Here is a 15,022-nt window from a genome sequence, read left to right on the forward strand (position 1 = left end):
TATTTTAAAATTTTCGGAGTGCCGAATATATAATAATAATGCTCTCTTATATGTAAGTAAATATATATAAGAGATGATTGAATTTAAAAATTGTGCTGGACTATGGGATCAAATTTAAAAAATAAAAATTTAAAATTATTATTGAAATTTAAGTACCACTATTAAGTTGGCGCGGAGATTTAATATTCTTTAATAAATAATATACCAAAAAATTGCTCTCTAAATGCTCTTTCAGAATCCACAATTGCTCCATTCATAAAATGGCTATCAGGGTATGTATAGCCTAATAGCCATTTTAGCTTGAAATTGACGGTAATTTGATGTTGAAATTACCTGAAATCTGCTGCCCGAATTTGCAGACCATTTTACAGCAAAAGTTGAAAATAAAAATTTGCTAAAGATTCTAATGATATGTATCAACACAAGTTTGTTTTCATGTGACAGTTTTAAAAAAGCTAAAGGAAACTGGCGGGGTAAGTATGGATACCATTTGCTTTCAAGCGCCACTTTCTGAGTCGCCATGAAATCGAATGGAAAAGACAAAGTTCGTGTCGCCATCTTTGGATATAAATTGAATCTTCCTCGTCAATAGAAAACTTGCGGTCAATTCTGTGTTTGAAAATTTAAATTCTCTGCTCTTTTAAGGGTGGGGGGTATTATCTGAGAATGTCTTAAGTTTACCTTCAAAATTAAATCCCTTTTTCTAAGAATTATGTTCAATAAATAATAATAATAATATATATATATATATATATATATATATAATGCTACAATAAATGAATACCATAACTCGACCGGCCATCGAGTGGATCAGTTAAATTAAAAATTAAAAATATTAAAAATTAAAAATATTAAAAATTAAATTGTTAAATTAAAAATTAAAAATGACAAAAGTCCTTCTTCAGCAAGATTTGCACAGTTTAGATTCGTATTTTACTAATAATTTCATTCAATACCAACAAAAAATTGAAAATAGTGCATTAAAAAGAAAATATATCATAACACTCGCGCGAGACCATAGACATTGGATTACCTTTCAAATGAACCCTGATTTTACGGATCGAGAAATAAATATTAAAACTAAATACAAAGTGTGGGGGTTGAGTAAAGAAGGGTCTAAGGTACTGTTAGCGGAAGGATGTTTCTGCAGTGGAACCAGTACAATTAGATATTTTTTAAATATTAATAGCCCATTGCATGGAGGACTCTTAATAAACGGTTGTCTCCGGATTTTAATTGAATTTATAGAAACACTACTCTAAATATAAAAAAAATTCAAGATCGAAGCTCCCGCGATAGTAGAGAGGAAAAACAAATGGAAAAATAATTTACTGAAAAAATAATACATAAATGAGGGGCTGCTCGAAGGAGTCATCATAGTGATCATAGTGTAAAAATGGCCATTTAGATTAAAGTTTAAAATTAATGGGTAATCTTGGTTAAGTCGTCGAGTGTGATGTCGTCAAGAATTATGGATTTGTCGTAAGTATTTATTTATTTACTTAATTTAGTTGTTTATTTATTTATCTGATAATTTCCTAATTTAAATAACATTTTGAATTAACTGAAAAGCATATGGAGAATGAAGAAGCCGGTAGAAACGCGATTCAAAATTTAAACGGAACTCCAGTCCATGGTCAGCCGATAAAATGCGAGGCCGCTAAAAGATAATACGAAAGCTCCACAAGTCCAGGAGCTATTTGCTAAGTACGGTACTGTCGTCGAGTGTGACATCGTACGGAATTATGGATTTGTGCATCTGGAGGCTTCGAGTGATGTAAACGACGCTATCAAGGAGCTCAATGGTCAGATGGTCGACGGACAGCCCATGAAAAACCAGATATCTACCAGTCGGGTCAGACAGAGGCCGGGTATGGGCGACCCGGAGCAATGCTACTGCTGCGGACGCGGCGGTCACTGGTCCAAAGAGTGTTCCAAGGGTGGTATGGGTGGAGGTCCTGATAGAAACGGTTTCCGAGACAGGATGTTTGGTCGCGATCCTTACCCACCACTTCCACAGCCTCCATTTTTCAGAGACCGTATTATGGGTGGTCGTGGATTCGGCGTAAGTTCTTTTTTAAATTATTACTCGGGTGGTCAACGAAAAGATTAGAATTTATTTGAATTTTATTTAATCAGGAGTATGATAGTTACTACGACCGGCGAGGATTCAATGACTCCCGGGATATGCACGAGAGAAAATTCACCGGAATATCCGGACCTCGCGATATGGACAGCTCGATGTTATAGGATGGGATTTCCCACCAATGTCCATGCCTCCATTACCCGCAAGACGCGATCCGATGCCACCTATGCCTGCTCTAGGTATGGGTACCATGTGTGACAGCGGTTTCTCCCGTGGTAATGATTACCGTATGTTCAGCAGACGTTCACCACCTCCTAGTGGTAACAATGGACGATTCAGGTGAGTTTTATCATCACGTTATCTAAAAAAAAAAGTCTACTATATTTAAATAATGAATTAATTTAATTAGTAGTTTATTTAAAAGCGGCACTGAAAAAATATTCAAATCGCGTTTAAAAAATTTGTAATTTATCGAATTGGGATTCGGTGATTTGTCTTCCCACTTTTTTAATTAAATTATTTTAAAACAATAAATCCCGTTTCCCTATTCGTTAATAATTTTCCTACGCTCAACTTTTCTCAACGTCGCGTTTTCTCGGTGCCACTTACATACAAAATCTTTATCTATTTATTTATTATTTATTTTTATTTGATAAAATGTAGTGTGGATAAGAATTATTATTATTTTAAATAAATATTTATTTTATAATAAATATTTTTTATTTTTCATCGCATGACTGATTATTTATATCGGATTGTCCGACGTGGAGAAGAGTCGACTTTCCTACTTTATTTTTATACATTTTACCTCGCATTTTTTTTCTTTTAATTTTTTAGAAGTAATTTGCTAATTTATTTTTTTTTTTAATCTTTGACTCCTTAAAAAATTAATTATTTAAATTTTTTAATTTAAAAAAAAAAATAAGGAGTTGAAGATGGGCCATTTTGTTCAGTCCTATTTTATCTTGATTTAAAATCCTAACGCTGAAAAAAAATATAACGTATTGATGTATTGCATTATTATTTAATTGTAATTATATTTATAAATAATGAATTTATTTAAAAAAATTTTCGAAAATGAATTGCCGGTTACGGCAATCGTGTAAAATATAAAATAATCTACGCATAAAAATTTATAAAAAAATTATTTTTTCGTTAGCAAACCGGGAATCCGTGGACCATCGCCGTCGCGCCGATTCGCACCCTACTAAAGATAGTCGTCGTGATCGGATGATCGGTGATGATCTCGGTCTGTTGCCGTCGTCGGTTTCAGTCTGACTATGATTCTGATAGTAACTCTATGCCATTAATCGTCAGATAACCAAACAATCAATCAATCAATCTATGAGACTCAATGAGTGATCGAGACATCTGTTGTGTCCGATCGTCTGTGCCTACGTCGTTGTTGTCTACTGCGTCGTCGTCGTCGTCTAAGTTGTCCTTTTGTCCTCGTCTTGGTCGCCGTCATCCGCACACCCGTTGCACAGATTATGCAGGAAGCCCTCGGGATTCCGTGATGATACAACGAATATTAATAATAATTATTATCAGTATGATTTTTAAGAAATAATAATAATAATCATTTAACTAAAACACATTGACCGTCACGCGCGAAGATCACTTTCAAAATTACCCAGGATTATTTAATCAGTTTAAAGTTTATCAAGAAATAAATTAAATTCAAATGGATTCACGATTCACATTTTTTTTTTAAATATATATATATAATAATAATAATAATATACTGATCAATACATAGATATATGTATATGAACAAGTGCCGTTGGTATGCTAACTGGATTAAAACAAATGCGATAATTAATAAAAAAGGAAAAGCAAAAAATTAATACATTAACAATTTTAGAATAAATTATAACTGCGTGTAATTATTTCTATAAATTAGATAAGGACTAAGGATGATTATTAATAATGATACTAATTAATGAATTCATAATAAATGATTGAATGGATTTTGAAAATTTTTAAGTTACTTATTTGATTAATCGGAATTTGATTTTTTATTTTTAATTCAAATTTTCTATTTTTTTTTTTTTTTATTAACTGACGAAAATTTTAATTTAATTATTTTAAAACACGATTTTTTTAATTATCAATAAAAAAAATTATCAAATTCTTGACCTTTAATTCTTTTTTTTTTTTTTTTTTGACCGCAATTTTTTTTTCAATTGTAGAAACTTCGGTAACGTTGACCGTCCGGTTAAATTAATTATAATTAAAATTTTTAAAAAACTTTTACAGAATCGAATGTAAAAAATAATACCAGTCGTTTATTGTTATCGTTAATGATGTAAAAAAAATATTGTGACGCATAATTAAGAAATTTTAATCATTTTATTAATTTAATGGTTTAAAAATAAAAATAATTGTATAGTAATCGTGTTCTTATTCCCGCGAATAATTCTTTGGGCCAATGAATTCAAAATGTATGTGAATTGACGTAATGTTTTTCAACAAATGATGTAATTAATAAATAAATAATAAACTTTAATTATTTATTAATAAATCAAACAAACGGAAATTGTACTGAATTGTAACGGTAGGCTTAGAGATCTAATAGCAGTAAAATCAAACTTCTTTTCTTTACATTTCAAAAAAATTAAATAAAATTTTGTGATCCGGAAAATTGTAATTAAATTTTTTTAACGTCTCATGTTATAACAGAGCTTAATCTTTAATAAAGTAATAAAATAAAAATTAATAAATGTCTTATTATTTTCCTAATTATTTTTTAATTTAATTTAATTTATGTTACTCGTATACAAAAGATTCACCACTGAACTCTTGAATTCTAAGAAAGAAAAAGGATTTTATTGGAAGTAATCTTTTAATCATTAAGATAATAGTCTCCAAACATTATATAATTGAAAATACTTTTAATTTTTCAGTTATAAAGGTAAAGTATTCAATAATTTAATTTTTTAAAATTGTAAGTAAAATTTATCACTGAAATTTTTTTAAAAAAACGGAATTTATGTTGGAAACTTAAAAGAAATTATTAATAAATTTTTAGTAATTGAATTAAAATCTGCTTAATTTTGGATTTTAAATGAAAAATTGAAAATCCCGCTTTTTTTTTAATATTTAAAATTGACATTTAAATATATTTGAATTGTAGGAAATTTTAAAAAAGAATTTACATAATAGAGGTAAAAGTCGATCAGTTTTGAATTTTGAAATTAAAAATTTAAAATCCCGCTTTTTTTTTTTAAATTTAAAGTTGATATTAAAAATATTTGAGTTGTAGGAAATTTAAAAAAAAAATTGACATAGATGACTTGGGTACTACGGACCGGAAAGAAATCGCGTTGAAAATGTCCAAGATGCCAAAAGTAAATGAAAACAGACAGATAATGTAATTCTTGCTAAAGATAATTGCATTATAGAGTTGGTCCATGAGTTTATCCAGCAGGGATACTGCCTCAAGCACCACCACAAGCTGCAGCTCCACCACCCAGAAGACAACTGACACCATCTTTAGCAGCCGCTGCGGCTGCTGCTCAAAATAGTGCTAATAATCTTGCACATACGGTTAGTAATTATTTATACATATTCTAATTTTTATCATTATCATATTGAATTCCCATAGTTACACTTCCGGTATAAATCATAACGGTTACAAGGGGGTCTTTTTTTTGCTTATAAAGAGATTTGACTTGAATAATTTTTAAAATATTTTAAACTAAATCTTTAAGCAAATTTATGGGAAATAAAATTAATTTGGCGTAGGGTAAAGGTATCGTTTTTGGCCACTTTAGGGCCAGTTTTGGACATTTGAAAAATGTAAATAAAATAATCTTTAAAAAACGCAATAATAAGATTAATTTTTTTAATTTATTTAAAAATACTTTTATCCCACCATTAAAATAGAAATTTTATTTTGCTCTTTTTCATTAATTAACATAAGGTATTAAATGTCCAAAAATGGAACAATGGCCGCAAATGGTACTTCTATCCTATAATCAATAAAAAAATTTAACTTTTCAAAAAATATATTTATTTTAGTAAATAAGTAAAAAACTATCCATCAGAAATTGAAAAATTATTTTAAAAGAGTGTGGTTGGTTTTTTAAAAACATCTATATAAATATTGAGTTTTCAAAAAATTTCACAAAACCTTTTTTGTAGCGCATTGAATTTTCTGCAAAATAGATGTTTTAATTTTATTTTTTAAAACTAATAGTTACTGAGATATTTGGAATTTTTAATTATAAGAATTAGTCACTACACCATTTGCTGAGGCTTAATACTTGATTTAAATTAACGTCAAAGTATTAAAAAAAATTTCATAGATAAAATTCAATCCAAGTATCTTAGAAGAAATTTTAAAAATTGATGATGTCATTGCGTACTTTATAAATTATATTATTTAAATTTTTCCAGCTGCGACCTATACCTCTATCCTATAGATATTTTAACCAGGGTTCCAAAAATAATAGTGGATTATTAAGTACATTTTCAATGAGTCATTCAAGCTTCGAATCATTAATTTTGAAAAATGATCTGTAATTCCCATTTCGGGATTTTTTATTAAACAAAAAATTTAACCTCGAAGTGATTAATTATTAGCAACCGTAATTTTAAATGTAAAATATCTTGGTCTAAATCCTATATGACTGTTAAGAGTCAAATTACAATAATTCGCTAAAGAATGAAATGTTAAAATTATCAGAACTGTTCACTACACGATCCATTATAATTTAATAATACATAATTGATAGAATCGCCGTATACTTGATACTTTGACATGAAATTGATTCTAATTAAATTTAAAAGCATTCAATTCCAAGTATAGAGCTATTAGATAGTTGCTTATTGTTACACTAGTTTTCAATTTAATTAGTATTAATTCAACGTCAAATAATAATAATAATAATAATGGTAGAATTCGTGATGGTATATACGTCTAGGGGAAGATAAATATTGTTTTAGTAAATTCATAATAGTAAACACAGCAGATAATATCTTGGCTAACTTCTTTAGGATTAATTTTAATAAAAGAAAGAATGCTATATATACACATATAAATACATTAAATATCGAGTTTAATGAATAGGATTTTTTTTTTTGTTTTGATTTCTATATACATCCTTGTGTTTCATTATTATTTTTTTTTTCTTGACATGTAGAAAGTTATAGATGACGTCATTTAAACATTATGACATTTAATGACAGTGAAATTTAATAATATCCTCGATTTTCATTTACTTTCATTGTGCTTTACTTGAAATATTTTTTGTTTTAATCGTCACCAATTACATGCTAAAAATAATTTTTTTTTTAATTCATCTTTTTGTTTTGTGTAAAATTTACAATGTGAATAATCGAAGATGAAAAAAAATATGAAATGATACGAAAGTAAGCGAGAAAAAAATATTACAAGTCCGTCTTCTTTTTTTTTTAAATTATAGATAACGAGCTTGAAATTTAAAAAGTAATATCTTTGATTTAAAAAAAAAATATATAAATTTTTTTTTATAAATCTCTAAAAGCTCGGATTTCTTTTCTCATTTACGTGAATTTTTTTAATTGTGATATAAATAATAAATAAATATCGAGATGTATAGATAAGGCAACAATCTCCTTTTCACACTTAATGTCGTGAAGTGAAAATAAATTTTAACAATAACTTTCCTATTTTATTAATAATATTAGTATTACTCTGAGTTATGATTATTATCTTTTTTCTTTTTTTATATATTACGCTTAAATTTTCAATTATCATTTTAAACGACCTTGTAAATATTGTGTATTATAATAACAATTTAATTAAACTTAAAAAAAAAAAAACATAAGAACACAGTATGGTTTACATTTCCTACAGGTAAATATTTAGGAAGAAACAAAATCAATAAATAATACCGATTTTAATTTTAATCGTTTTTGAGCCCTTGTGTAAGCAATTCCCTTTCTTTAGCTTAAACAAAATAAAGTAAATAAAAAGATTGTAAGATAAAAAAAAAAACGATTTATTTGACGAAAATGACGTTTAAGCAAAAAACGATTTTAAATTATAAAAACAAAATCTATAGTAAACAATATGATAAATTTATATATTATTAATTAATTATTGAATTCTTATTGTATATTGTAAAAAAAACCTCGTAAAAAATTGTTGACGCATTTTTACGAGAAATAACTTTTAAAATGGTCTCATTTAAATTATTTCCGATTATTTTGTTTCGAATTTTATTCTTCAATGATTAAAAATAATACAATTAAAATAAAATCTTTGCAGTAATTTATAATAATAAATTAAGCGTTTGAATTTTTATTAATTATATTAAATAATTGACTTTATAAATGCCTTTAAAAAATGATTAATCATTTAAACATTTCAGTAAATAAATTCAATAGTTCAATTAATGAAATGATACTCGAAGAATTTAATTTTCTCAAACACGTTAGTTTTTTATTAAAAACCAGAGTCTTAAGACTTAAATAATTCTTTTATATAAATTGTGATTAACATAATAAATACATGTCGCGTGCCAAAAGGCAAAAGGGCGCATATCAATGTATACGCCCTTTTACCTTCGCAAAGGTAAAAGGGCGCATAAATTTTTTTTTCATCGCCAATCGATTAGTAAACATTTTCTACGCTTGAAAATCAAACATTGTTTTCCCAAAGGTAAAAGGGCGTATATCTTTGATTATGCGCCCTTTTAGCTTTAGGAATCCAAAATTTTGTGACCAAAAGGTAAAAGGGCGTATAAATTTTTTTTTCTGAAAAATTGATTAAAAAGCTGGTAATTGTTGGCAATCACTCCTCCACACATTTTCTAAAGTTCCAAGTGCTTACACATTAAAGATCTATAATTAAACTTTTTCCACGTGTTCTGCTACACGGCGGAAAGAATTTTCTGTATGTATTTATGTCTATAACACAAGATATCTATCCGAACCTTGTAACTAAAGTGTGCAAAATTGATCAAAAATGACAAAAATCATGTTGATTTTCCAAAATAAATTTAATAAATTTCTAATAAATACTAATAATTAATTTTATTAATACCGTAAGATGGACGGTGGCGATAGAAAGGTCTAACTAAGAGTTAAAATATTTTTTGAGCTCTTGTATAGTGGAAAATTGACATATTTCTGTTATTTCAATACACTAACGGTGTACAACAGCTCACCTAGCACTTTGTTGCAAGTAGTTTGGACGGTATCCGCCTTCCTTTGCTAGTATAGTGTCTGACTGAAGCTCGCAACACAGTTTTACGCCGGCCCGTACTAGTAAGAGATGTAGTCTAAGGCATGAGTGCGTTAACATAGCCTTACTGACGAGTCCGTTAACGTACTTAGGACGAAACTACAGAAATTATGGCAAATAGGCATATACCTTAAGTTTTGGTGGTTGACTTAAGAGTCAATACATAGAATAAAAAGAAAAATATGTCAAATGGTGCAGGGTAGCACGGAACAGAAAAATTTCAAACTTAATCTTGAAATCAAGCTAATTTATACCTATGGTACACATGTACAATTTATTAATGCTTAAATAACACCTAAATAAGCAAACACATCTTTAATGCGCCGACAAATGCCAGAGAATGAAACAAGTCTCTTGGCAATTTGCATAATTTTGGTTTTTTGCTTGATACAAACAGGTGGAGGAGTGATTGTAAACAAGTACCAAAAAGCTTAGCCGAAGTCTAAAAATGAAAAAAAAAAAAAAAAAAAAAAAAAAAAAAAAAAATGCTGCAGTCAAAAAGGTATATTTTAACTAATACTTTCTTCAATATTACAGTTAAAAATATATCTACAAAAATTACAAAATACACGTGATTGTATTAATGTTATTTTATTTCACAGTTAATTATTAGAGTTTATAATAGTGTTTTAAAATTCTTATACTAAATTGAAAAAAAAAGCAGCAATATCCGGTATGGCGACTAAGGCGGGAAATTTCGAAATAATTATTTCTTCATTATTTAGTGCCTTGAATTTTTTTTTTTTTTTTTTTTTTTTTTTTTTTTCATATTATTCTGATTTATGACGAATCCATATTCCAAAACACTAATTAAAAAAAAATCAGCAAATTTTTATTTTTTATAATCTTTATGAAAATTTTTTATTTAATTAAAAATTTGATGTTTTACTTTTTTTTTTTAATAATTTTATTGTTAATAAATTTTGAAAAAAAAAGTTTAGGAGACTGTTTTTTTCATCTAACTCTTCTTGTGAAACTATTTATCGGTATTTTGTATAAAAACTTGATTTTTTTTTATGCGCCCTTTTACCTTTAGGCACTACTTTTCAAAAGCTAAAAGGGCGTATGTCTTGAGATACGCCCTTCTAGCTCAAGGATGCCCAAATTTTTTTTTTTGCAGATCTTTGCGTTTCGAAAAATTTTAAAGTGAATGGCAAAAAAAAATTTTTTTATGCGCCCTTTCAGCAGAATTCCCTACTAACCTGTAGCAATGCGCCCTTTTACCTTTTGGCACGCGATATGTCAATCGAGTTGCATCTCTCTTGTAGGGGAAGGGGGGGGGGCAGAGCGGACCCCTTAAGGGAAATAATTATAATATGATTAATTTTTTTAATGCGTTTACTTCTTTTTAGACCCTTGATACTTATTTTCACTTCATTATGCTGCGTCCATTAAAATTGGAAAAATCAAAAATTGGGGGCAGAGCGGGAACTGAACAAAACTTTTCAATCAAGTCTAACGTAAAAATATTTTTTAAAATAAGATTTCCGTAAAATAAAATTTAATATAATTGGAAGGCTAATACTTTTAATTATGACTTATGACTTTATTTGTGATCGAAAATATAGCCGAATGAAAATGTAAAACAGATTAGTTGCATGAATTCATTAAACTACACAAAATTTTTATAAATGAACATAGTTGTACGAAGAGAACAATTGGAGAAAAATTTTTCAATACTTTTATTTTAAAAAATCCCAAAAACTATTTTTTACATGCAATTCAAAGAGGGAAATGAAATTCGTTGAGTTCTTAGTAGGATTGAGATTTCAACTGCTATTTAGGGAAGATTTTTTTGTAGATATTTAAAATCAGCTTTTGAGACCACAAGAAAACAAATTTTTTATTTCGAAATACTCTAATATATATATTAGAGTGCGTCATTTCCTTGCAACATTTTTTTTTTCAAGTGCATGTAGAAAAAATCATAGTTCAACACAAAAAAAAAATTTTCGCGCAAGATAAGTGGTTCTGATCGATTTCAAGAGCTTGGAATTAAAATGGAAATAACTAGAAAACGATGCGGAATTTGAAAAAAATTTACAGATAATAATTTGTAGAGAATAAATTTGTCAACAAAAAAGATCCCACAACATTTTGTGATAAGTTTGAAAGTTTCACCGGTAAAGTAAAAAGATCTACAACTTTACTTCGAGCTCCAATAACTTTTGAACAAATGGTTTTATCGAAAAATGAGAAGAGACCTTTTTTGTAGAACGTTCAATTTCATACAAAAATATGTAGTAGTCTATTCGATCTATCGATTTGTTTAATGAGTTAATAATACTTAATGCTAAAAAAAAATTTTTCCTGTGTTATTTAAATGGGAAAATCGAATTTTTCAATGAGCTAGGTCTGTAAACGACATAGAATTTTTTGTCTTGCGCGAAAAATTTTTTTTTGTGTTGAACTATGATTTTTTCTACATGCACTTTAAAAAAAAAATTGTTGCAAGGAAATGACGCACCCTAATAAATATACATATACAGTATATATGGAGCATTCCACGCCGAATCGACCACTTTTGAACCCCACCTCTTTAGATCTGGCTGCAAATGTTTTCTCTTTTTCTACCGCATCAAAAACGTTTCTCCCCATCAAAAATTTTTCGATGTTTACCATTTTTGATTGTTGATTTTTTTTTTTATATAAAACTTGGACAGATTTTTTCAGAGTGATGTTTTTTCGATTTATATATTTTTTTCCAATTAAAAAAAAATTTTTTTTTCAAGTAGCCTTATTTCTCATAACACCATGCTTAAAATTTTTGTGAGTGCTCAGAGAACTTTTAAATAGAAAAAACAATAAATTTAAATGTTAAGCATTGAAATAATTTGAATTTTTTTCGAAAAATCAAGTTAAAAAATAGAAGGACCCTCTGAATAATTTTTTTGTATTTTTTTCTGAAAACCATACTCAAAAATGAATAAAATGAAAAAAAAAAAGATTTCGTTTGGTCCATTTTTGGACAGATGCTGGGAATTCAAATTAAATTTCTTCTACACTCATTGTTTTATGGTTAAAAGAATTTTTTTTTTAAATTCTCAGCATTTGTCCAATAATGGACACATTAAACAAGGACAAATCTATAACAATTATCAATATTTTCGTATAGTAATTTTGGTCTTTATCACCTGATTTACTCAGTTAGATATGCAAATATTTTGGTAGGGAATAGAACGATGCTTCTTTTTAGCTCTGGCGGAGCTCGATAGCTCAATTCGCAAAATTACTGGTTTTTTTAAAAACTTTTTGATTCTAGGAAAAAAATCGTAGCGTAAAACAAAATCGGAGAATCCTTAACAACGACGAAATTGTAATGTTCTAAACTTTTCAGAGTTTTTCATTCAACTCGCACTAGCTGCTTCAGCTCAAGCGATTCTCACAGTCTGACTCGATGAGATATGAGAGCGCGGCCACGATGTAACAACATTGGATAGAGCCGCGCTGTGAGAACCGCTTGTGCTCAGGCAGCCAGTGCTAGTTGAACGAAAAATAGTTGTTCAGGAGTTTTTGCCGGTAACAATTTTTTTTCTCGTTGTTTATATTGTTTCGGAAAACTCTACAAAATTTTAACATTTTTCAAGTTTTTTTTACATCAGAATGTATTTAAAATCCTTGTTTGACTGTACTATTTTTCGATTTTAATCTATTATCTATTTCTACAATGCAATGCTTGTGTATATTTCATACATTGAAAAAGATATAAAAAGTTACTCGAAAATTTCACTTTTAGTCACTTGTATATATTCCATAACTCTTCAATAATTAATAATTAACGATGACATAAATTACAAAAAAAAAAAGTCTGTCTATCGGTTGACCCTGGAAGTTAAAAAAAAAATTACGAGTTACTAAAATTTCATGTTTTATAAAGTATGATGAAAAGTTTATGTAAAGCCTGTTCAGTATACAGAGAAAACATTTTAAAATAAACAACTTCATAGTTTGTATGAAAAAAATTGTGAAGACTATAAAATTCAAGTACCCTTCTTTTGTATGGATTGTTTTTTTTTTCCATTTCTAGAAAGCACAAATATCGTCAAATGTTTCCGTCGAACGAAGTATTAAGGAACATAGTTTGAGCATAGTTAGGTATGGTCAGTACTCAGACTACTACAATACATTCAAACTTCTGTAAACGAACACATACATATAGAATACATACGTTCTTTTACAGCGATTGTAGCGTTTATCATATTCAATTCTTCAGAAAAATAATGCGCCCCCTCTAAATAAAAAAGTAATAGAGATAATCATTTGAAACTATCCCGAGTCGAAATTTAAGTCGTAGATTCAACGTTTTGAACGTTGAAATCGTAGATTCAACGTTTTGAACGTTCAAATCGTAAATTCAACGTATTGGACGTTGAAATCGTAATTTGAACGTATTGAACGTTGAAATCGTAGTTTGAACGTATTGAACGTTAAAAACGTTAGTTGAACGTATTCAACGTATTGTGAGCGTAAATCAAACCGATAAGGAGTGTAAATAAGTAATATCAAAACTATTCAGATAACCACATGCTTTCAAATGAAAGTACGATAAAAATTATTTTTATAATTCTGTTAGGAGAATTTCAGTTTTTTGGTTGAAATTCTACCATCTGTTCAATGAAAATACTTAGTCCGAATTTTTTATTTGTGGAATTTTCTGTTGGGATTTTCTATAAGTGATGGAAAAATAATTTATGAACGAATTTCACGATATTCCACCCCTCAGCGGGTTGCGGGGGTGGGTATTAACAATGAAAATTTTTAATTTTCAAGCTATAGCTCCTATCGACTTCAAATTCGGTAGGAATCTTCTTTAAGTGATGTAAAAATAATTTATGAACAAATTTTACGATAGCTCACGCCACAGGAGTTGCGGGGGTGGGTGTTAACAATGAAAATTTTTAATTTCTAAGGTGTAGCTCTTATATGCTCTAAATTTGGTAAGAATCTGTTATATGTGAGGTAGAAATGATCTAAGAGCGAATTTTATGACAACCTACTTCCAATATGATCTGCGGGGGTGGGTGTTAACAATGAAAATTTTAAATTCCTAAGCTATAGGTGCTACATACTCCCATTTTGGTAGCTATCTTTTATATGTGATGTAGAAATAATTCATAAACGAATTTTACGATATCTCACCCCGAAAAAGATTGCGGGGGCTTTAACAATGGAAAATTCCTGATTTTAAACTATAGCTCTATAGGGTCCAAATTGGGTAGGAATTTTCTGTGAGAGATGTAGAAATAATATACAAACGAATTTTACGATAGCTCACCTTACAGCGGGGTTTGCGGGGGTGGGTGTTAACTATTAAAATTTTTAATGAACAATTAAAAAAAAAAAAGTTGATTATCACAATTTTTACAAATTTTCAAAAAAATTTATAAATTTAAAAAAAAATTTTGATATTCAACTAGAAATTGTGCACCAAAAATGAAATTGCCTACTGAAAAAATCCATAAATGAGCTCCAAATCTTCAAAATATTTTTGAAATGCAAATGAAAATCAATCTGATAGTTTTCAAAGATCTCAAAATATCAAGATTGAATAAGAATTTGACTCTCAAAAATCAATCTCAATTTAATAACTTCCTTAATTCCAATCATCTGTGATTTTATTAGTTGATTGAATAAGCAAGTATCTAAAAATTAACTCAATCAAATCTTTAGGAAAAGCTTTTAGCTAAATTTAGCTCATAGGT

General features: G+C 28.4%; 1 protein-coding gene across 1 annotated transcript; it reads left to right on the top strand.

Moving 5' to 3' along the window:
• The first annotated feature begins 1,572 nt into the window (after window positions 1-1,572).
• LOC130664797 (RNA-binding protein lark-like) lies at window positions 1,573-4,027 on the top strand. The gene is given in 5 exon segments (XM_057464895.1): window positions 1,573-1,664; window positions 1,666-2,065; window positions 2,140-2,244; window positions 2,247-2,425; window positions 3,246-4,027. Coding segments are annotated over 5 exon segments (825 nt in total). The 5' UTR covers window positions 1,573-1,575; the 3' UTR covers window positions 3,298-4,027.
• The last annotated feature ends 10,995 nt before the right edge of the window (window positions 4,028-15,022 follow it).

The sequence above is a fragment of the Microplitis mediator genome, chromosome 3 (genome assembly GCF_029852145.1).
Source record: "Microplitis mediator isolate UGA2020A chromosome 3, iyMicMedi2.1, whole genome shotgun sequence".
NCBI classification, from domain to species: domain Eukaryota; kingdom Metazoa; phylum Arthropoda; class Insecta; order Hymenoptera; family Braconidae; genus Microplitis; species Microplitis mediator.